Source organism: Chrysochloris asiatica, unplaced genomic scaffold (assembly GCF_000296735.1).
Source record: "Chrysochloris asiatica unplaced genomic scaffold, ChrAsi1.0 scaffold00056, whole genome shotgun sequence".
Classification (NCBI taxonomy): Eukaryota; Metazoa; Chordata; class Mammalia; order Afrosoricida; family Chrysochloridae; genus Chrysochloris; species Chrysochloris asiatica.
In genome coordinates, this window is record NW_006408574.1 from 1,223,241 (window position 1) to 1,243,963 (window position 20,723).

Genomic DNA, 20,723 nt, shown 5'->3' on the forward strand with positions numbered 1-20,723 from the left:
AATGCAAGGCTGAGTTACTAAGCCTGAAGACAAATCTCTCGATATTAATTAGCTATAGGGACAATAAGGAAAAAGACATTTAGAATCCAAAGAAAGACTAAGATTTATATTGAAAGAGTTCTGTTGGGGCACCTCAGGGAAGGAATTGGATCGCAAGGTTGGTTTGAAGCGCAAGGTCAGTGGTTGAAACTTCGGACACTTAATACAGGGTTGTTATGAGTCAGAACCCACCCAACATCACTTAGCAACAACCACCACCAAAAGGAATAATTTCCGTGTAATTAGAATTCCAGAACAGGGAGAGACAACAATTAATAAATAAAATACAGAGAGTTGTTAGAAGAAAACTTCCCTAACATCATGGACTATGAGAAGTCATTCAAGAAGTTAACAACTCCAAACAGGACAGACCCCAAAACAAAATCACAAAGATATTATAGTCAAACTTTCCAAAACCAAAGATAGGGAAAAAGTCCTGAGAGCAGTTCAGGAAAAAACGAAAAGTTACCCACAAAGGAGAACCAGGAAGACGAAACTCTGATTTCTCGAAGAAACTACACAGACAAGAAAACGACGGAATGGCATCTATTAAACTCTGAAAGAAAAAAAAAAAAAAAAGCCAGTCACATACCCAGCAAAACTGTCCATGAAATACGATGATGAAATTAGGATATTTCCAAAACGCAGAAATTAAAAGAATTTGCAAAAATCAGGCCAACCTTACAAAAAATATTAAAGGGAGTTCTGTGGATAGAGAACCAACAACAGCAATGTGAGATTAACCAGCTTGATAAGATCACCCAGAAATAAAAGTATTCACAGTAAAACAAACCTCTAAGGCTGACGACAGAGAACCAGAGTTTGTAACAACAAAGCCATGAAGTAAAAAGAGGGAACGGTGTAGTTACAGAATTTCCAAACAAAGAGGAAAACAAGCAGATTCCAAGAAAATAATAAAATAAATTAAAACAAACCTAATGAGACTTTCTGCTTCCACAAGATTTAAAAGAGCCTTGCAAACCCGATAGGATAGCTATGAGTTGTAATCGCCTCAACGGCACTTAACAACAACAACAACAACAACAACTAGTTACCTTAAAACTAGATCAAGCCTTACTACCAGCCCTATCCCAAACACTACCATTAACAATAATCCTTGTTGTTGTTGTTCGGTGCCGTTGAGTCGGTTCCAACTCATAACCACCCTGATACACAACAGAAGGAAACATTGTCAGCCCTGGGCCATCCTCACAATTGGTGTTAAGCTTGAGCCCATTGCTAATGCCACCGTGTCCATCCATCTCAGTGAGGGTCTTCCTTCTGTTATGCCCAGAGTTCGGGGTCCCCCAAAACCACCTGAGCAGTCGATGCAGAAGCCGACGCAAGTGCACAAGGGTTGTTTATTCAAGCCCGAACCAGGTCTCTAACCTTATCTGATGCAGTGGAATAGGGATAGAGCCCCAAGCTCCCCGGTAGCAGGGTTTTATAGATTTTTACAAACAGATTCGGGGGTCTTCTACCTAACTTCTCTAGGATTGGTTTACACTTGGTAAGGTACGAGATTACACAATTCGATTGGCCACTACCTATAGCTAGGATAGCTTCATTAGGATAAGGAAGACGTTTGTTATGCTAGGACAGTTTAATTAGGGTAAGGAAGACTTACATTATCTAGCCTTGGGTTTGTCAGGAGAGTTTATCTCTACTTTTATGGCTCGTAGGGGAAGGGGGTCATATCCGTCTGGTACTAACTGACCAGGCACATTCCTGAAACAGGGAGACGTGCTTTAGCCTAAGTAGAAAATGGAGTTTTCTTCTTAGGGTCCCACACTTCTGTTTTGGCTAACCCTAGTCCTAGCTGTAACCCTTACTCTAAAAGCAGTCCTAAGCTTAGCCTAGGCCTAGCCATAGTCCTAACCCTTACTCCTACCCCCAGCTCCCTCCAAAAAGCGACAGTGGAATTGTTCCAGAAACTTTTGGGAACCCCCTTGTATTTAAATGTTTTGATCTGTTTCCAGCTGAGTTCTATTTTTCACTTATATAATCAAAGTCCACTTGGGGCTGGGCGGAAGATGCATTGATAGTTATTGGTAGTTCAAATGCAAATTTGGAAACAAAGAGGAAGAATCAGTAGTTGGAAAACATAGCCTTGGTGATAGAAATGATGGAGTCCTGGTGTGGCACTGCAGGCTAATGCACTGGAGCACGTAGTCAGTTTGAACCACAAGGTCGGTAGTTCAAACCCACCAGTCACTCCTCAGAAACCCTATACAGGGTACTAAGAGTTGGAACCAACTCGATGGTACTTAACAACAACAACAACAACATAGAGATGACGCTGGGGATTACATGACAGATTGCAGATAGAATAGACAGGAATCAAAGTGACAACAACATCTGCGGGAAAAATAGATGAAGAAACTTCCTCTCATCAACAAAAGCAGGCCAGGGGCAGACGGTGGAACAGACCAGCAAACGCTCCTAGTCAGGTTCAGGCTGAAGCTGAAGGAAATGATAAGTCCACAAAATCCCAAATATGGCCTTGAGTGTATCCTACCTGAATTTAGAGATTATCTCAAGAACAGATTTGATGCACCTGACTGAAGACCAGGAGAGTTGTGGGTTGATACCAAGAAAGAACATCATACATGAAGAAAGCAACAGGTCATTAGAAAGACAGGGGTAAAAGAAAACACCAAAACGGATGTCAGAAGAGACTCTGAAACTTGCTGTTGAATGTAGAGAGAAGCTAAAGCGACTGGAAAAAATGATGAGGTAAAAGAGGAAATTTCAAAGGGCAGCTCAAGAAGACAAAGTCAAGTATTATAACGAAATGTGCAAAGACCTAGAATTCGAAAACCCTTTTCATTCTTTTTGAGGAATATGTTCAGCATTTCTCAAGTTGAAATAACTGAAGAAACATTTCAAACCTGGGGTTGCATTATTAAAGGATTCTTAGGGCAAAGTATTAAATGGTGCAGGAAATCTCAAAAGAAGATGGAAGAAATGCACAGACTCACTGTGCCCAAAAGAACCGCTCCATGTCCCACCGTTTCCGGAGGTAGCCTCTTATCAAGAGCTAATGGTATGGAAGGAGGAAGTCCAAGCATCATTGAAGACGTTGGCAAACAACAAGGCTCCAAGAATTGATGGAATACAAATGGAAATGATTTGACCATTGATACAGTGCTGGGGGCAGTCACTTGTCTGTGCCAACAAATTTGGAAGATGACTGCCTGGCCAATGGATGGGAAGAGAACCATATTTGTTCCCATTCCAAACAAAGCTGACCCAATGGATTGCAGAAATCATTGAACAATATCATCAGTATCACATGCAAGTCAATTCTTGCAGAATTAAACACATGGTTGCCGCAGTACACCCATAGGGAGCTGCCAGATTCAGGGGACATGGGGACGTGGAACCAGGGCGATCACTGCTGATGTCAGATGGAGCTTGGCTGAAAGCAGAGAATACCAGAAAGACATCTATTTGTGCTTGATTGACTATGCAAAGGCATTTGTTGACATTGCAAAGAACAGGGATTCCAAAACACTTCATCGTGCTCATACGGAACCTGTACGTAGACCAAGGGGCAGTCGTTTCAACAGAACAAGGAGATACTGAAAGGTTTAAAATTAGGAAAGGTGTGTGCCATGTTGTACGCTTTCACCAGACAGATTCAATCTGTATGCTGAGCAAACAATGTGAGAAGCAGGATTATGTGGAGAGCGTGGCATCAGGGCTGAAGGAAAACTCACAGCAACATGAAATATACACATGACACAAGCTTGCTTGCTGAAAGTGAAGATTTGAAATACTGATGAAGATCAAAGACCACATCCTCCAGTACAGGCTACATCTCAATGTAAAGAAAACGAAAATCCTTACAACTGGACCAATAACTAACCTCACGATAAACACAGAAAAGATATCAACAATTTCGTTTTGCTGGGGTCTGAGTCGGTTCCGACTCATGTCCTGTGTCCACCACCACAGAGTCTACAGAGTAGTCTCATTGCTCTGAAATGCCCCGGGCTCTGTCTGTTCATTCCCCTGGACACACAGAATGTTGTTGGGACCATGACCAGCCCAGGAAGGAGCCCATTAAGGGGCGGTCCTGCCCCATTTCGGTAGCTGGAGGGCAGGGCATGAGAGGGCCAAGGGCTCAGATAGGGTTTCCTAGGAACAGCTGGTGAGCTTGAACCACCAACCTTGTGATTCAAAGTGACTTTGCAGTCCAGCGCATTAACCCACAGCGCCACACCAGGACTCTATGCTTGGTATAGTGGAGGGTCAGTGAAAAAGAGGAAGACCCCCTACAAATGGATTGACACAGTGGCAGCAAGAGTGGGCTCAGACACAACAACTGTGAGGATGGCAAAGGACTGGACAGAGCATTCTGTTGCGCACGGGGTTGATATGAGTTGGACCCAAGTGGACAGCAGCCAGTAACAAACAGCAATGACACTGGGCCAAGTGTGACTCTGAGACACGTTCTCTGCGGCCATCCACCAATCGCAGAGCCGTTTAAACACATCCTGTTTAATAAACATGCACTATAAACCCAAGCAAGTATAATCCGGAACGCCAGTAGCAATCCTTTCTGACTGACCCTAGGACATCATGTCCTGTGTCCACCACCACAGAGTCCACAGAGTAGTCTCATTGCTCTGAAATGCCCCGGGCTCTGTCTGTTCATTCCCCTGGACACACAGAATGTTGTTGGGACCATGACCAGCCCGGGAAGGAGCCCATTAAGGGGCGGTACTGCCCCATTTCAGTAGCTGGAGGGCAGGGCATGAGAGGGCCAAGGGCTCAGATTCCTGGAATGAACCCCCACCTCCTCTACTTCATCCTCCACCCCATCTGTTGGGGGAGGGGTTGTCCCTCCACAAAGGCCCAGATGGTGACCAGGAGGGCTCTCCACTGGCCCACCACCCACAGTGAGGCCTGAAGGCATAGCCCATCCCATCCCACTCAGCAGGGAGACAGGTGGGCAGGAGGCTGACCTCCCTGCCTGTTTCCAATCTGACCCTTCTGGGCTTGCATCCTGCCCAGGCCAGCGTTCCTGGGCCTGCCCTGTGAGGCTCAGCTCCCCACGTCCCCGACAGTGTGTGTGTAGAGGGCTGTTCAGTGAGGAGCAGGTGCCATCCTCACAGGGAGCACGGACGGGGTGAGGAGTCTCCCTAAGGGGCTGCCACGGGGCAGGAGGAGTTCGGGTGGTGAGACGGTTAAGCTCAGATGCCGACTGAAAGGTAAGCAGTGCCACCCCATCATTCACCCCACGGGAGAAAGACGAGGCAGTCTGCTTCATAAAGATTTACAGCTTGGAACACGCCTACGGCGGCAGTTCTATTCACACCTACAGTGCCACTGTGAGGCAGAAACCATTTCTAGGAGTCCTGGTCAGATCTCCTGGCTCCCCAACAAGGAGCCATCTCTGGGCTTTGCACAGAGCTGTCAGGGAGGAAGGGTGCTCATGGGCTTGTTGTTGATAGGTACGGTCGACTCGGTTCCAACTCATAGTTACCCAACACATAACAGAATGAAACACTGCCCAGTCCTGCACCATCCCACTGCTCTTGCAACTGTGCCACTTTACCAAGCACGATGTCCTTCTCCAGGGCCTGCATCCCTCCTTTTAACACATCCAAAGTTTAAGAGATGAAGTCTTACCATCCTAGCTTCTAAAAATTCTATTCTTCTTCCAACACAGATCTGTTTATTCTTTTAGCAGTCCATGGTACTTTTAATATTCTTCTCCAACATTGTAACTCAAATGCATCAAATCTTCTTTGGTCTTCCTTATTCACTGTCCAACTTTCACACGTATATGATGCTATTGAAAATGGCATGGCTTGGGTGCGAAGCACCTTAGTCCTCAAACGGACATCTTTGCTCTTGAACACTTTAAAGAGGTCTTATGCAGGAGATTTACCTAATGCAATACGTGGGCTGATTTCTTGACAGCTGCTTCTATGAGTGTTGACAGTGGATCCAAGCAAAACGAAGTCTTTGACAACTTCAGTCTTTTATCTATTTTCATGCTGTTATCTATCGGTCTAGTAGTGAGGATTTTTGTTTGCTTTACATTGAGATGAAATCTATACCGAAGGCTGTGCACTTTGATCTTTGTCAATAAGGGTTGTATCATCAGCATATCACAAATTATCAGTCTTCCTCCCATCCTGATGGGGTACTGAGTCTAGGCAGCTATGGGGGCAGTGAGGGGGTAGAGCTCTAGAGACCCTATTTATGGCCAGCCCAGGGCAGAGGGAGCCCCAGCCGCAAGTGCCTTCTGTCAGAAGACAAAGCCATGAGCACTCTGGACAGGACCTATGGTGTGGCTGAACTTTAAGAAGCCCTGGCCTCCAGGACTGAATATGGGGCCTCTGAGACCTGACTGGACCCGCCCAGCTCCTCTCCCCCCAGCCATGTCCTCTGCCCTCCCCTGCCAGGTCTCTGTTCCTGTGTTGAAGGGACAGCTGGGTGGGGGGGTGGCCAAGACCCAAGGTCCTCGTGCAGAGGACAGGCGTGGAGCCCACAAGCCCCATTCTGGACTGGCCTGATGGCTTGTGGGTAGTGGGGACCCAGACTCCACACCCATCCTCTGTGTGAGGACCTTGAGTCTTGGCCATCTGGCCTTCCTCTGGACACGTGTTCTTCGGAGGTTCTGGGGCCCCATGCTCCTTGTGCCTGATGGAGGCAAGGACTTCCTATACCCACCCTCACCCCACCAGGTGGTACAGGGTGGCAACAGTAAGCTGGTTCCCGTGGGGTGCTGTGGGTTGGATCTGGGGACTGGAGGGTGGGTAGGAGCAGGGCAGCTGGAAGAGGGGCTGTCTGTCCTCCCTCCTGGCCAGTGGGTTTTGGGGGTCTCCCTCCCCCCAAGGCTAAGACTGCTCAAGCTTGACCGTTAGAGTGGGTTTATTTTTTGTTGGGAAATGGAGGAGGGCAGAGTGGGAGGTCAAAGTGGGTGGTGCTATGAGGCAGGCACTGGCCTGGGCGGGGGTTGTCACATGGTTCTTCCACAGTCTCCAGAAGTAATCTTCCAGCCTGATGGAGAGTCAGGAACCAGAGGATGCAGGAGAGATTGGGGGAGGGAAGCTAAGAGAGGGAGAAGGTGGAAGACCTGGAGAGGGGAGAGGTCTGCCAGGGGCTAAGGGACAGGTCAGCAGCCCTGGGCCCTCAGGAAGTCCTCCCAGTCCCTCTCGAACCCCAGGCTGCAGCCCAATAGTCCCACTCTACTCTATGAGTGAGCCACCGGGAACCCAGATCATGTGTGCGCAAGTGTGCATTCAGTTGTGCATGGAGGTGTGCTTGTGGGTGACTGGGTATGCTTGTAGCGAGTGTTCTAAGCCAGTGCAGATGACCTGAGGTGTAGGGAGGAGGTGGTCCAGGACTCTGAGACCATACAGTGTGAGGATGAGGGAGGGGACAGGGATCTGGGGGTAGGGAGGTTGGAGGGAGGGGAGACGGGAGCGGGACACGGTTTGGGAGGGTGGGAAGGTGAAGAGGGCGGAGTTTGGGGCCTGGGGTGTACAGAGGAGGGAGGTGGTGGGCACCAGGGTCTGTGGTTGGGAAGTAGGGGGTGGGTCTGAGGGTTGAGGTGCGGGGACGAGAGTCTGGGAGTGTGGGGAGGAGGGTCTGTGGTTGGGAAGGAAGGAGTTGGGGATGAGGGTCTAGGGCGTGGAGAGGAGGGGGACAGGGACGTGGGAAATGGGAGACCGAGAAGGACTGGCCGCACCGACTCTAGCAGAGACTCGACGTGAGCCACGCCCACCCCAGCCCTCTGTCCCAGTCCCTGCCCGCGGCCCCATTACCGTTCAGCGCTGGGAAGACAATCTGCTCATCCGAGAGGCGGTGAAACCGGACCAGGCAAATGAATTTGTCCAGAGCTTCCGGAAGGAGAGTCCAGCTCCTGCCTTCGGTCAGCGGGCACAGCATTCTCAGCGAGCGTGGGGTTCTCGATGTCCCCTGGGGGCTAGCACAGGACCTGCCCGCCCAGTGACCTGAACTCCCCACCCCTGCAGCCCCCCGAGCTCACTCAGCAGGCTGACCCGGAGGATCTGGCGACCATTGGAGTTGCGGCGGGAGCGAATCAGGCCGAAGGTGGTGTAGTTGGTATCGGTCACCTGGACCTCCTCACTGTCTGCATGCAGGTCTGGGGGTGCAGACGGCGGTCAGCGTCCCTCCAGTCAGCGCTCCGCCCCATCCAGGCATCCGTCTCCCGCCGAGATCTCACCCCCTTTCTTGTCCACCTCGAAGTGTCCAGGCTGATTGGTCGGATTCAGTGTGTAAACCCAGGTGATGCAGCGCTGGCCCCTGGGGGAGAGCGGAGGGGCAGGGTGCCGATGGCAGAGGCTGGAAAAGTTCACTGTGGGAGGGAGGGAACCAGGCAGGAGCGATCCCTGCAAGGTGCCATGACCGCCTTCCAGAGGTGTGTGCTTGCCAGTGTCCCCCTCCCCACGAGTGAGGGCTGCATTCTCCCCTGGACGGTGTCAGTCCGGGAAGACCCCACTGCCACTTCCCCAGTTCATGACCGGAAATCCCCAAGGATGCATCATTGTAGTCACTGGTGGGATGTTTGGTGGTTGTTTCCCCTCGGGAGGACAATGCCTGCATCCACAGACGACGCTGCCCAAAGAGGTGCCCCAGCCAGCAGCAGGCGCTGGACTTGGCTGATGGAAGTAGGAACAGGCCCCAGAGGTGTGGTCAGGGGTGAGGGTGGGTTCAATCACCTTGCTTTGCCCACACTGGACCTCGGGGTCCCCAGAGGGACCAGCCTTTTCTGAGAGGCAGGGGGAGGAGCAAGCTACCCAGAGGGCTGTGGGTCCAAGTGTCCAAGCTTCATCTATCCCTGGCCCCTGCCTCTCTCCCTTCCCCACTGATCTGCCCTCTGCCCCAAATTGGGCTCCTCAGAAAATTATACCGATGATCTTGAGGACTAGCAGGTTAGCCAGCTGGCCCCAGGGCAGGGGCTGAGGATAGCCCCCTTCCCTCAGAGTCTGGATGATTCAGACCCTTAACTCCAGGAGCCAGCCGCCTGAGGGCTGCACCAGGAACCCCTGTGGTTCTGCCTCTGACTGGTAAACTGGGCACTACTTGAATCTAGGAATCCGCCCTAGGATAAGCACCGGACTGCTAACCCAAAGGTCATAGGTTCAAACCCACCAAATGCTCTTCGGAAGCTCTCTACAGACTCCTTCTGAGTGGGAACCTTCGTAATGACACTTCACAACAACACTTGAACCAAGTAGCCCTCGACAGAGGTCCTGTCGTCCTTCCTGAAAATCAGGGAGGCAGGTAAAGAAGGCCCCAGGCTCACCCATGGGAGGGGTGGAAGAGTCAGCTAAGCCCTCATGGTATTCGTGTCTCTATGAGGGGGCAGTCTCCCCCCTCCACAGTTCCCTGCGGTTCTCTATGTGGCAGGGAAGCATAGTGTTTACAAGTCGGGCTGTTAATCTCACCGTCAGCAGTTTGAAACTACCAGCCTTTCTGGGGTAGGAAAGATGAGGCTTTCTGCTCCTTCAAGATTTACAGCCTCAGAAACCCACTGCAGGGTCACTATGAGTCGGAACCAACTCCATCTGTGTGACACTGTAGGATAAGCACTGGACTGCTAACCCAAAGGTTAGCAGTTCAAACCCACCAACTGCTCCTCAGAAACCCTTACAGGGTCACTAGGAGTCAGAATTGACTCCACCGCACTTAACAACAATTCACCAAAAGTTTGCCTCTCCCCAACCAGGGTCGGGCTCTTCCTCCAGGCTGGTCAGTCAAGCATCAAGATGCAGATGGCGCACATGATTCAAGGAGAGCCACTCAGATCCCATTCCCATTCACTTTGGGATCAGGACTTTGAGCTTCGGGCTTCCTGCCATGTCTTATACAGAGTGGTGAGGACCCATCTGGACGGAGGTCAGGCTGGGGCAAAGTGATGGCCAGAGTCCCAGTCACAGCCTCTGATCTCCTGGATCCAGCTCTACCTGAAACCCATCAGAGAGACCAGTTTCCTCACTGGTAGCCACGGACAGTAAGCAGTGTGTTCAACCTGTGTAGCACCAGAAGGGCTTATGGGGGCAGGGCCAGGACCCCAACAACTCACCGGGTCATGGCGTAGGATGCTTGAAAGCTGTTCTCTAGTAGCTCAAAAGTAACCGTGTAAGGACTCAGCAGTTTCCTATCCTCATCCTTGAAGGTGCTCCCTGCCAGGCCGACCACGTACCATGCCCCCTGAAACTGTGAGGACTGGTGATGGGTGTGCTGGGACGGATGCTGGGCAGGCCCCTTCTGACCGTACTGCTGGCTGCCTGAGCCACTAGGTCAGACAGGAGGGGCCGCCCTGAGGCTGGCAAGGACAGGTGACCTGCGTGTCTGTTTCCCTGGGTGTCTGTCCAGAGTGCTGGAGACGGTCCTGTGTGATGGAGTATGTGACCCACGGAGGTCTGGCCAGGGTCCTTCCCTGTGGGGGTGGGAGCTCATCTGGGGGCTGGGTTGGAGCAGAGCTGGGGCCTTACTCCCTAGGTGCAGGGCCCATCCCCCGCTGCCCCCAAGCTGCCCCTCCCAGGGCCCAGTACCTGGTCCTGCTGGAAGTTCAGCAGCCTGCTTGTGAATAGGGGAATCCTGGTCTGGCCCTGTACAGTCCTCAACAGGACGGCCACCAACCACAGGGTGCAACATGTCCTCATGCTGGGTGGCTGTAGGCCCACGGGTGACCGAACGGACGAAGGTGGCAGTGATAGTGTGCCTCAAAGACACACCTCTTATGAGCCCTGGCCAACCACCATTGGTTGGGGGGGGGGGGGGGGATAAACAGAGTAAAGCGGGGAGAGGAGGGCCTGGGCCAACGGGTCAGGGGTAAGGGACAGTCTCCTCTTGAGTCCCAGTCCTAGGAACATAGTACCATGGTCTGTTAAGACAACCCACAGCGGGCATGTGGGTAGTGGAGCCTGGAGAACTCTCTTGCCCATCCCTCCACCCTCGGCTCCTGGGCCACACCTTGAGTCCCCTCCCTGCTGTCCCATTTGGATGTCTTCCTGGGAGCTTAGCTGCAGAGGGGTACCAGGCAGGGGATGGACCTGGGTCACCACCCGCCTTCCCTTCTCAGCCTGGTGCCCTGTTCTCTGGGACTGGGCTTGAGGTTGAGGAGGCTGTAGTGGGCAGGGCTGGGGGACCCCCTGATTGCTGGACCTGAGCTCACCTGAGTATACAAGTTTCTCCCAGGAAAGGAGCCATTGGGCAGAAAAATCTTGGAGGGGAAAGTAGACCAGCTGCATCTGGCGCCTAAGCCACGATTTCCAGCCCCACCCATGGTTTTGTGACTGCACATTGTCCTTTATTCATCTATCAGTGGCTAGAGCCCTGGGCACTGGGCTGCTCCCCCCCTCCCCGCCCCCATGTCCCCAGGTCCAGCACAAGGAGCACTTTAAGATCTTAGATCTTATCAGGTGATTTCCGTAGGGGACAGCTTTGATGGGGGGGGGGGCGGAGGCTGCCTGAGGGGACAGTGGGCGTGAGCAATAGTGACCTGGCAGTGGACTTTCAGGCTCACACCCACACCAGGGCCTGGCTGGTGCCCAGCACCACTTTGGGGGTGGCAAAGTGTGGGAGTGAGCTGGCCTCTGGCTGCAGCATGGGAGGGGGCATGGGTGGACAGGGCCTCTCCGGAGTCATCAGATCTCCTGCTGGAACCACTGGGACCTTCAGCCAGCTGAGAACACTGATGAGGTGGGGGGTGATGGGGAGGGCAGGTGTGTGCTCACAGCAGGGGCCTGGAACAGAGCCCGGAGTTTGCCCCATGAACCCCCGGACACAGGGAGAGGGCCCAGCCTCTGGACAGCAGTCCATGGGCTGTTGACCTGGAGGCTGGGTGGGGACAGGTGGAAGGGAGAGGGAATAGTGTGTGTGTGTGTAGGGGGGGGTCACAGATCTGGGAGTGTACTTTTTGTTTGTTTTAACTTCCCTAAACCGTATCAATTTCTTCTAGTATCAGGGTTTGTCCAGCTTTGGTCCTTGGTGAGGGACAGGCAGGTAGGCTGGGGCAACTTTGAGGGGTCCCTGTAGACATCCCTCCCAGTTTTCATCCCCACCCCTTCAGACTCCTGCTACTCTCCAGGTGGTAGTGCACCGGTCACCTGCCCTCCTCACCTCTGCTGCCCCTGCAGTGAACATCTGGGGACTGTCCCTCTAGTTCCATAGTCTGGATCAGAGGTCCCTCCTCTGTGGGTCTCCCTACTCCTAATCTGCTCCCCCAGGTTGAGGTACAGACTGCCAACCACACCTCTCTGTTCAAGCCCCCCTCAAAGGGGCACCCAGTGCCTTGGTTGGTCTTGCTCCACAGGGCAGGGTGGGGGTGGGGCCCAACGTCAGTGGGGAAACTGAGGCCGGGGGAGCTGGGGCCCCAGCACTTCTGGGCATTCAAGGGACCAGTACTTCACACCCACCCCACACTGGGGATGGGATGGGGTGGGTCTTCAACAGCCAGTCAACCAGCTGCTTCCCTTCCTGGCGCTGACAATGCCCAACTCTCTGTCTGGGCCCAGGGTGGGAAGAAGGGAGCCAGAGGTCCAGCCTGAATGGGTTTAATAAGAAGTCAACTTAGCCTCAATCAGGACAGAGAGGGACACGCCCGGGCCCCCAGTTCTGGACCCTGAGACAGGAGTGGCAACCGTCATTCGGGGGGCTTCTCGGGGTCTGCTCCGCCAGCTTCTCTGTGGTCTCACTGTCTCAGCTCTGTAGCACACAAGGGACCCACCAGACGTGCCAGCTCCCACGGCAGCACCTCAGGGCCCCACACTCACCCGCCCACCTGTGTACCCCCTCCCCACAGTCCCCTTACCATCCAGGACATGGAACTGGTCCGCAACCTCGCAGAAACCTGGGGACCCAAGGTAGGGTCAGGCAGGCTGGGTGAGCAGAGGCAGAGCTGGCCACTGGACGTGCTGGGGGCGGGGCGGGGCGTACTCACCGTACTTGGGGAAGAAAAAGATACTGTCTTCTGTCAGGTTGGCGCTTTGGACTCGCTGTTCAAACTCGCTCAGGACTAGGTCACTCACGGGCAAGGAGCGGGCTGGAGGGAAGCATGGACACTGGAGACTCAGATCTCTGTGGGTCAGGGCTGGGGGCACCCTGAGCAGGACCTCAGGGTTGGAGTGTCAGGGTTGGGGGCTGGGATCGGGGTGTTGGAGTTGGGGGCGCCAGGGGCAAATCTGCACACATGTCTGACTGGGAGCAGGACTCGGGCCTCTCGGGTGGACAGTGCGCTGCATGGACTCAGAAGGTCAGCGTGGATGTACGCACCATACAGCTTCAACGAGAGCTTGCGTGCTCGCTCTAGGTACAGGATGGCGAAGTCCCTGTAGTCCGTCTCCCCAACAACCACATCCACAGCCCCCCGGGCGCCTCGGGCTGGGGGCAGAGCCACGTGAGCACCAGCTTCCCTTTACTCCCACCACCCCACCTCCACACCACCCGGCCTCTGCTGCCCTCACCTTGGAGCAAGAGCCGACCAGGGATTCCTGTGTCTCTATAGAGCTGACGTATCTGCCAGCAGATCCCATCCCTTCAAGGGGGAGGAGGGGGTTGAGGAGAGCGGGTACAGCAGGCGTGGGGGACCCCTGACCCGGGAACACCTAAGACAGGGTGCCACTGACTGCCGGTCCAGACCCCAGGCTGAGAGGTAGCGCAGCTGGGTCAGGGGAGGCCCAAGGCGGAGCCTGGAGCCAAGACTCACAGCTTCCGGAAGGTGCTGACGGCCAAGGATTCTCCCTGGGGAGTCACATGCAGAGCCGTGGCCTCTGTTTGGTGGCTCTGCTCCTGCAGGAAATGACAAGTGGAGGCCACAGCCACGAGGAACCATGTCCCTGCAAACTGATGACGGTGGTCTGTGAGAGAGTTCTGGGGTCACCCGGACATGGGGGTGCCCAGGGCTCAGCGGCTGCTCCCCCACCACTACCTGCTGGGCGTTGAAGTTGGCCTTGGGGTGGATGGCATTGATGGGGTATGCTGGTCGAGGGGGTCTCTGTGCCCTCCGGCCCAGTGAGCCGGGGTTCAGGGCCAAGATCAAGAGGAGCGTGGACTTGGGAGGTAGCATGGTGGTGCCAGTGGCAGCAGAGCCTGGACTGAGCTTGGCCGAGGTCTGGGAAGGTCAGAGTCCACCGTCCAGGCCTGACCAGGAGTTCAGCTTGGGAGAGGGTGTCAGGTCCAGCTGTCCTCTGTCTCCTGTATGCCCACACTGGACCAGGGTCCACCAGGACATCTGACCTGGATCAGGCACTTCCCGGCAGGGACAGCTGCCCAATTCCTGCCTACAAAATCTGAGTTGGCCCCTGGTCATTGTCCATGCACACCTGGACCCTCCACTTCCTACTGATGGCCTGTGCTCAGTCCTTTAAACCGCCAACAGGGCTGTCGACAGGAACTGGTTTCATCCTTGGCCAAGGAAACTGGGTTGGAGAAAGAAGCCCTTTGCCTGGCGTCTTCCAGCGGTAGACGGGTCTCGAACTAGTCCACAGGGTGGTGTCTCGCTCACGGCCCCACCCCTCCCGGCCGCCAGGGGCGCTGTTCCCCTAGGACTTGAGCGCGCGCAGGCGCATTGACCGCAGACGCGGGCTGCGGGCTTTCGGCGCTCAGCGGCCATCGATGTTTCTGGGCTCGTGGCGTCGGGCCTGCCGGTCCCATCACCTACGCGCGGCGGCCTGAGCGGCGGGGCAGGAGGAGGAAGCGGGTCCGGAGGCCGAGCGAGGGTCGCAGCTGGCGGGAGGCGGCCACGGTAAGTGGTCGCGTCGGGGCCGGGGAGAGAGCCAGAGGGCCGCCCTCGGGCTGGTCGTCCCGAGACGCTGTCCGCACTGCCGTCCGCGGAGGGGGTCAGCGGGCCAGTCGCACACCCTGGCCGCCGGAACGCCCGGCAGTTGGTGGGGGGCCCGTGGCGTCCGATCGGGCCCCCGCTCAGGCCCCGGTGCTTTCAGAGCCGCCTAGGACAGAATGTCGCGATGGACGAGGGGGGCACACTCCTGCTCCCCGACTGCCTGCTCTATCAGATCTTCCTGAGCCTGGGCCCCAGCGACGTGGTGGCGGCGGGACAGGTGTGCCGCCAGTGGCAGGCCGTGTCCCGGGATGAGTTCCTGTGGAAGGAGCAGTTCTACCGCTACTACCGGGTGGCCCGCGATGTGCCGCGACACCCAGGTCCGTGGGCGCCCCTGGGCGGGGGGCGGGCAGGGGGGCGGCGCCCCATCACGCCTGCAGTGACCCCTCGTCCGCAGCCGCCGCGTCCTGGTACGAGGAGTTCCGGCGGCTCTACGACACGGTGCCGTGCGTGGAGGTGCAGACGCTGAGGGAACACACGGACCAGGTCCTGCACCTGAGTTTCGCCCACTCGGCCTCGCAGTTCGCCTCCTGCTCCAAGGACTGCAGCGTCAAGGTGAGCGCCCGCGGGACGGCGGGGCGGCGGGGCGGCGGGGCGGAGGGGCGGCCGGGCGGAGGGGCGGAGCCAGAGTCCCGAGGGGCGTTCCATCTGACCCGCTGGGGGTGCCCCCGTCCCCGCCCAGATCTGGAGCAACGACCTGGTGGTCTCCCTGCTGCACAGCGCGGACATGCGGCCCTACAACTGGAGCTACACCCAGTTCTCCCAGTTCAACCAGGACGACTCGCTGCTGCTGGTGTCCGGCGTGTTCCTGGGGCCCCACAACTCCTCCTCCGGGGAGATTGCCGTCATCAGTCTGGGTGAGGCCACTCTCCCCGCCACCTGCAGCCCCCCACGGCACGGCCGCCCCGCCGCCTGCCCTGACCCGCTCCCGTCCGCAGACACCTTCGCCCTGCTGTCCCGCGTGCGCAACAAGCCCTACGACGTGTTTGGCTGCTGGCTCACCGAGACCAGCCTCATCTCCGGGAACCTGCATCGGATCGGCGACATCACCTCATGCTCCGTGCTCTGGCTCAACAACGCCTTCCAGGTGGGGGCGAGGCAAGGGGGAGAGGGAACCACTTACACCCCCCACCCCGCACTGTGTTTATCGCCTCTGCCCCCCCAGAACGTGGAGTCCGAGAATGTGAACGTGGTAAAGCGGCTTTTCAAGATCCAGAACCTCAACGCCAGCACCATCCGCACCGTTATGGTGGCCGACTGCAGTCGCTTTGACAGCCCTGAGCTGCTGCTGGACACTGGCCGCCCAGCCCAGAGCTCCTGCCGAGTGTTTGACCTGGGGGAAGGCAGCAGCAGTGAGACCACGGGCCCAACCCCGGCCAAGGAGGGTCTGCGGCACTTCCTTGACGACATCTTGGATGGGCATGTGCAACCCACACTGTCCGAGAACATGCTGGAGACCAGAGTGGCCAAGCTGCTGGCCCAGGGCCGTACCAGGCCTCCTGAGCCAGTGGCCGGCGACAGTAAGAAGTACCTCATCTTCACCACGGGCTGCCTCACCTACTCACCGCACCAGATCGGTAATGAGGCCCCAGGAAGTGAGCCAGCCTGCCACCCCCCTCCTTGGCCAGTCTCAGGGGTCTTCCTCCTTTTTAAGTGTTGTCCCAGGGTACAGGCCTATCCCTGGTCCCTGAAGCATACATTGGGGGGAAGGGGGGTACAGACTGGGCACAGGGGTCGTGCGTGGAGGGATTGTCTCATTCAGCTCAGGGGCTGCGGGACAGGTGGCCCCAGGGTGCCCTCACACCCTGGTCCTTGCAGGCATCAAGCAGATTCTGCCGCATCAGATGACGACAGCAGGGCCGGTGCTGGGGGAAGAACGGGGCACGGACGAGTTCTTCGACTCCCTGGACCACGTCATAGATGTACACGGGCATGTCATCGGGATGGGCCTGTCGCCTGACCACAGGTGAGTCCAGAGAGGTGGGCAGAGCGCAGCTCGGGGAAGGGGAGTGGCGGCCCCCATCCATGCCGCGTTCCCTGGCCAGGTACCTGTACGTGAACAGCCGCTCCTGGCCCAGTGGAGCCGTGGTGGTCGACCCCTTGCAGCCCCCGCCCATTGCTGAGGAGATCGACCTGCACGTGTTTGACCTAAAGACCATGCAGGAAGTGAAGCGTGCCCTGCGTGCCCACCGCGCCTACACACCCAATGATGAGTGCTTCTTCATCTTCCTCGACGTCAGCAGGGACTTTGTGGCCAGGTATGTGCAGGGTGCTCACGGGCAGGCGGGCGGGTGCAGAATAAGGGCATCTCACCTGGCTGCCCTCCACAGTGGGGCGGAAGACCGGCACGGCTACATCTGGGACCGCTACTACAACATCTGCCTGGCCAAACTACAGCACGAGGACGTGGTCAACTCAGTGGCCTTCAACCCCCGCGAGCAGGACTTCCTGCTGACTGCCAGTGACGATGCCACCATCAAGGTCTGGCGGTCCCCTCGCACCATGCGTGCTCTCCAGGCCCCACGCCCACGCCCACGCCCCTTCTTCTCCTGGTTTGCTAGCCAGAGGCGCTGACAGACGCCTTTGGTGGTGACACGGAGCTAGTCGGCAGGGGTAGCAGAAACTCTGCTGTCCTCCAGCTGCTTGGACCCAGGCGGTGCCATCGTGGGCCCTCTTCCTCAGTGGAGCCACTCACTGCACAGGCGTGGGGGTGCCGGAGCCCACCACATGCACGGGCATCCCACCTCCCCGCCGTGACACGTGGCACTGAAGGCTGCTTGCCCTGCCACACCACAGACTGCACTTTTGCCCACGCCTGTGAAGGGACTTGACATGTTGGGTGGCCCGTCCGCCAGGACCCTCTGGCTGCACACTTTGCGCCATGCTGGCTGACAAGCTCTCTGCTGGTTCACAGGGCAGCAACACTACCGGATCCCACTGCCCTGGGCCCAGGCCCCTCCTCTGACCACCTAGCTCGGCCAACAGCTGGGGGAAGAGCAGGCCCGTCTACCACAGGCGCAGGCCTGTCCAACGCACTAGAGTGTAAGTGTGTCCACTTGGTCACTTGTCACCTGTTCTCTGAATAAACCGTTGACAACAGCCTCCCACCCCATCTCTGTGCTCTGCCTCACGGTCCCCATTTGACATAGGTGAAGGGAGACCTGGGCCAAGGTGGCCGGCTGGTCTGTCCCCAGCCACTGACCCCATGGCCTCCCTGGTAGTCTGTCACAGGTCGTGGGTTGGGGCTGGCAAGGAGGGGGAGCCGAGCCCTTGAGAACATGGAATTAATTAGTTACGCCAACCCTACTGTCGTGAGGACTTACTGTCCAAGAGGACACACAATTAGAAACTGCAGAAGGAGACATGTAGAGTGAAATTCAGAGCAAACAAAACGGTGACCTGGACACTACTTAGCAAAGAGATGAATGTGAACATGAGAGAAAGGCTGCCAGTGAGCCCACAGGGCAGACCTGTCCACCTGAGGGCTGACAGGAGGGCAGCGGCAGCAGCAGAGATGTGTGTAAAGGGTCAAATGACAGACAAAAATCTTCAAGATGCAGAAGTGGCGCCCTCGCTGGTGCAGACTGTCGAGGAGACGCCTCGGGCTGTGGGGCTGCTGAGAGGGAGGAAGCTGGCTTCCCCAGCCCCTCTGCTGGGCACAAGGCTGGGCAGTGACATAAGAACTGGACAAGTGCATGGGAGGAGGACAGCCAGATCTGAAATACTAGAGCAGGATGGGTGGTGTGGACCCTCTCCTCCCTCTGGGAACCTGTCTGAACCGGATATAGCACCTGCAGCTGTGTGCTCGGCCCAGAGAAAGCTCTGGATGAAGCCTGGCAGCGCAAGGAGTGGAACCGGAAGCTCCCAGTGCTCAGTGAGTGTGGAGGTCTTGGTTTTCCCTGTTCTTTTGCCCCCAGATGACCCCGTGGTGGCCGTGGAGACTCATGAGAACTTTCTTCACTGCTCAGTGAAGCTGCAGTTCTAGAAGGAAACCAATCCCCATTACTTTCCTCTCTAACCTGTTAGTGGACCCAGGACAGGGTAGACAGCTCCAGGTTTCTTGCCAAAGGGCCAGAAGGTGCCAGGAACTAGCAGGGAGACAGCGGAGTGAGAAGAGGCGTGCACGTGGATTGCAAGGTTCTCCTTCAGCCTGCATGTTCATGGATATGACCCTAATGACCATACCTGTCACTCGAGAACTTTCAGAAGGAAGACGGGAAGAAGGTATGTGGGACCAGTCCCAAGAGCAGTGAGCACTGAGCTCGAATCCCGGTCCATTCTAACAGGTTGACATGCAGCCTGAACTAACATGATCGTGTGTTGGTGAGACCAAAAAACCAGCATTCTCCAGAGGACTCAAAGACCCTGAGCCTCATAAAGTAATATTCAAAATGTCTAGGCTAGACTCCTGAGTCCTGGTGTGATGCTGTAGGATTTTGAGCTAGAGCACAAGGTCGCTTCGATCTGCAAGCTCAGCGGTTCAAATCTACCAGCTGCTCCTCGGAAACCCTGTGCGGGTCTCCTAGGAGACAAAACAGGCTTGACCTTTAACAACCAGAAGGATAGAATCCAAAATTACTAGGTACACAAAGGCAACCCAAAAAGAAAAAAAAAACAAAGAAAAAAAAGCAAAAAAGAAGAAAGCCCCTCAAAAACAACAAACAAGAAAAACCGGGGAAAAACGAGAACTACAAGTATCTCAGCAGAAAACCAACAAACGATGTAAAAATCACTAAGTGGGAGTGTTAGAGCTGAACAACATAACGACCAGACCTTTAAGTCAGTAGCAGAATGGGGGCGAGAGGGGCAGAAACAGGAAACTGGACAGGAAAGAGATCAGTTGAAAGTATCCAATCTGAGCAGCAAAAAGAAGGAAAAGCTAGCAAAAAATGAGAGCCCACAGGAGGGACCCACAAGGCAGAAGGCCCAACACGCGTGCCATCGGAAACTACAAAGAAGACGACAAACATCGATCTGAAGAAATAATGAGTAAAGACTGTCAAAATACGGCAAAAGGTACATACCTGCAGATTCAAGTCAAGCAAACCCCAAACTTAAGTGAGATCCACATCATACCCAAATGCAGAAAAGTAAAGACAGAAAACCGTCTTGAAGGCCACCAGAGGGAGATAATGGTTCATCTGAAACCATGGAAGCCGCAAGGAAACGGCACCAAAGTTTTCAAGTGGCAAAAAAAACCATCACCAACCCTAATTCTGTCTATGTCAAGAGAAAACATCCTTCATGAATGATGGTGAAGTAAAATTTCAGGTGAAAGAAACTGGAGCATGTGACTCCTCCAGGTAGCTCTTGGGAGGAAAATGAGACCAGAAGGAAACTTGCAACAAGAGGGATGAAGGAAGAGCAGTAGGAACGGTGACCACAATAGGCTATTCGCTAGCCTTCTGTCAAATGCTGACAGTGGACAGGAAGAAGGACAAGACCACTGTCTGCTGGGGTTCTCTGTGCATGTCGCTGTGAGACGGGGGCGGGGGGCAGTACAAGATCCCAACTAAAGGAAAGTAAGTTCCTTAAAAGTTACTTGTTAAAAGTGCCATCGAGTCAGTGGCTAATAGGTTCAAATTGACCTTGCATTCCAGTGCTTACCCTACAGAGCCATACCAGACCCCTTCACTAGCCCGGTGCTGTTGTGGTTAAGTGCGGGTTCCAACCCACAGCGACCCTGGATAGGATTTCCGAGAGGCGGCTAGTGAGCTTGACCTGCCGACCTTGAGGTTCAAGCCAAACTTGCAGCTCCGCACATTAACCTCAGCGCCACAACCACTTACAACACTATTGTTGTCATTGTTAAGTACCGTGGAGTCAGTTCTGACTCATAGCGACCCTGCACAGG

General features: G+C 55.2%; 3 protein-coding genes across 3 annotated transcripts; 1 reads left to right on the forward strand and 2 right to left on the reverse strand.

The window, feature by feature from the left end:
* Positions 1 to 7,301: 7,301 nt before the first annotated feature.
* LCN12 (lipocalin 12) lies at positions 7,302 to 10,543 on the reverse strand. The gene is made up of 6 exons (XM_006863795.1): positions 10,524 to 10,543; positions 10,112 to 10,324; positions 8,249 to 8,328; positions 8,051 to 8,167; positions 7,827 to 7,928; positions 7,302 to 7,600 (listed from the first exon to the last, which is right to left on the reverse strand). The coding sequence occupies exons 1-6, from the start codon at positions 10,541 to 10,543 to the stop codon at positions 7,302 to 7,304; spliced, it is 831 nt and encodes a 276-aa protein (XP_006863857.1).
* A 1,010-nt stretch (positions 10,544 to 11,553) lies between these two features.
* On the reverse strand, positions 11,554 to 14,098 carry C8G (complement component 8, gamma polypeptide). The gene is made up of 7 exons (XM_006863796.1): positions 13,961 to 14,098; positions 13,739 to 13,875; positions 13,497 to 13,567; positions 13,306 to 13,413; positions 12,974 to 13,075; positions 12,845 to 12,883; positions 11,554 to 11,777 (listed from the first exon to the last, which is right to left on the reverse strand). Exons 1-7 carry the CDS (start codon positions 14,096 to 14,098, stop codon positions 11,554 to 11,556), a joined length of 819 nt encoding a protein of 272 aa, XP_006863858.1.
* An 898-nt stretch (positions 14,099 to 14,996) lies between these two features.
* FBXW5 (F-box and WD repeat domain containing 5) lies at positions 14,997 to 17,443 on the forward strand. Its single transcript, XM_006863676.1, has 8 exons — positions 14,997 to 15,189; positions 15,267 to 15,424; positions 15,552 to 15,726; positions 15,808 to 15,956; positions 16,035 to 16,446; positions 16,688 to 16,835; positions 16,915 to 17,127; positions 17,200 to 17,443. The coding sequence occupies exons 1-8, from the start codon at positions 14,997 to 14,999 to the stop codon at positions 17,441 to 17,443; spliced, it is 1,692 nt and encodes a 563-aa protein (XP_006863738.1).
* Positions 17,444 to 20,723: the final 3,280 nt, after the last annotated feature.

Bases quoted from the DNA above. Each gene is read 5' to 3' on its own strand.
- LCN12 (XM_006863795.1), bottom strand. From the start codon at position 10,543: ATGGGCCCTGCACCTAGGGA. The intron at 10,325-10,523 runs GTAAGGCCCCAG...TGTCTGACCTAG, and splicing joins ATGGGCCCTGCACCTAGGGA to TGGCTCAGGCAGCCAGCAGT. The intron at 7,601-7,826 runs GTAATGGGGCCG...CTCAACCCTCAG, and splicing joins TGTCTTCCCAGCGCTGAACG to ACCCACCCCCTACTTCCCAA.
- FBXW5 (XM_006863676.1), top strand. From the start codon at position 14,997: ATGGACGAGGGGGGCACACTCCTGCTCCCCGACTGCCTGCTCTATCAG. The intron at 15,957-16,034 runs GTGGGGGCGAGG...CTGCCCCCCCAG, and splicing joins GGCTCAACAACGCCTTCCAG to AACGTGGAGTCCGAGAATGT. The intron at 17,128-17,199 runs GTATGTGCAGGG...TGCCCTCCACAG, and splicing joins AGCAGGGACTTTGTGGCCAG to TGGGGCGGAAGACCGGCACG.
- C8G (XM_006863796.1), bottom strand. From the start codon at position 14,098: ATGCTACCTCCCAAGTCCACGCTCCTCTTGATCTTGGCCCTGAACCCC. The intron at 13,568-13,738 runs GTGAGTCTTGGC...TCCCCCTTGAAG, and splicing joins GTCAGCACCTTCCGGAAGCT to GGATGGGATCTGCTGGCAGA. The intron at 13,076-13,305 runs GTGCGTACATCC...GCTTCCCTCCAG, and splicing joins GCTCTCGTTGAAGCTGTATG to CCCGCTCCTTGCCCGTGAGT.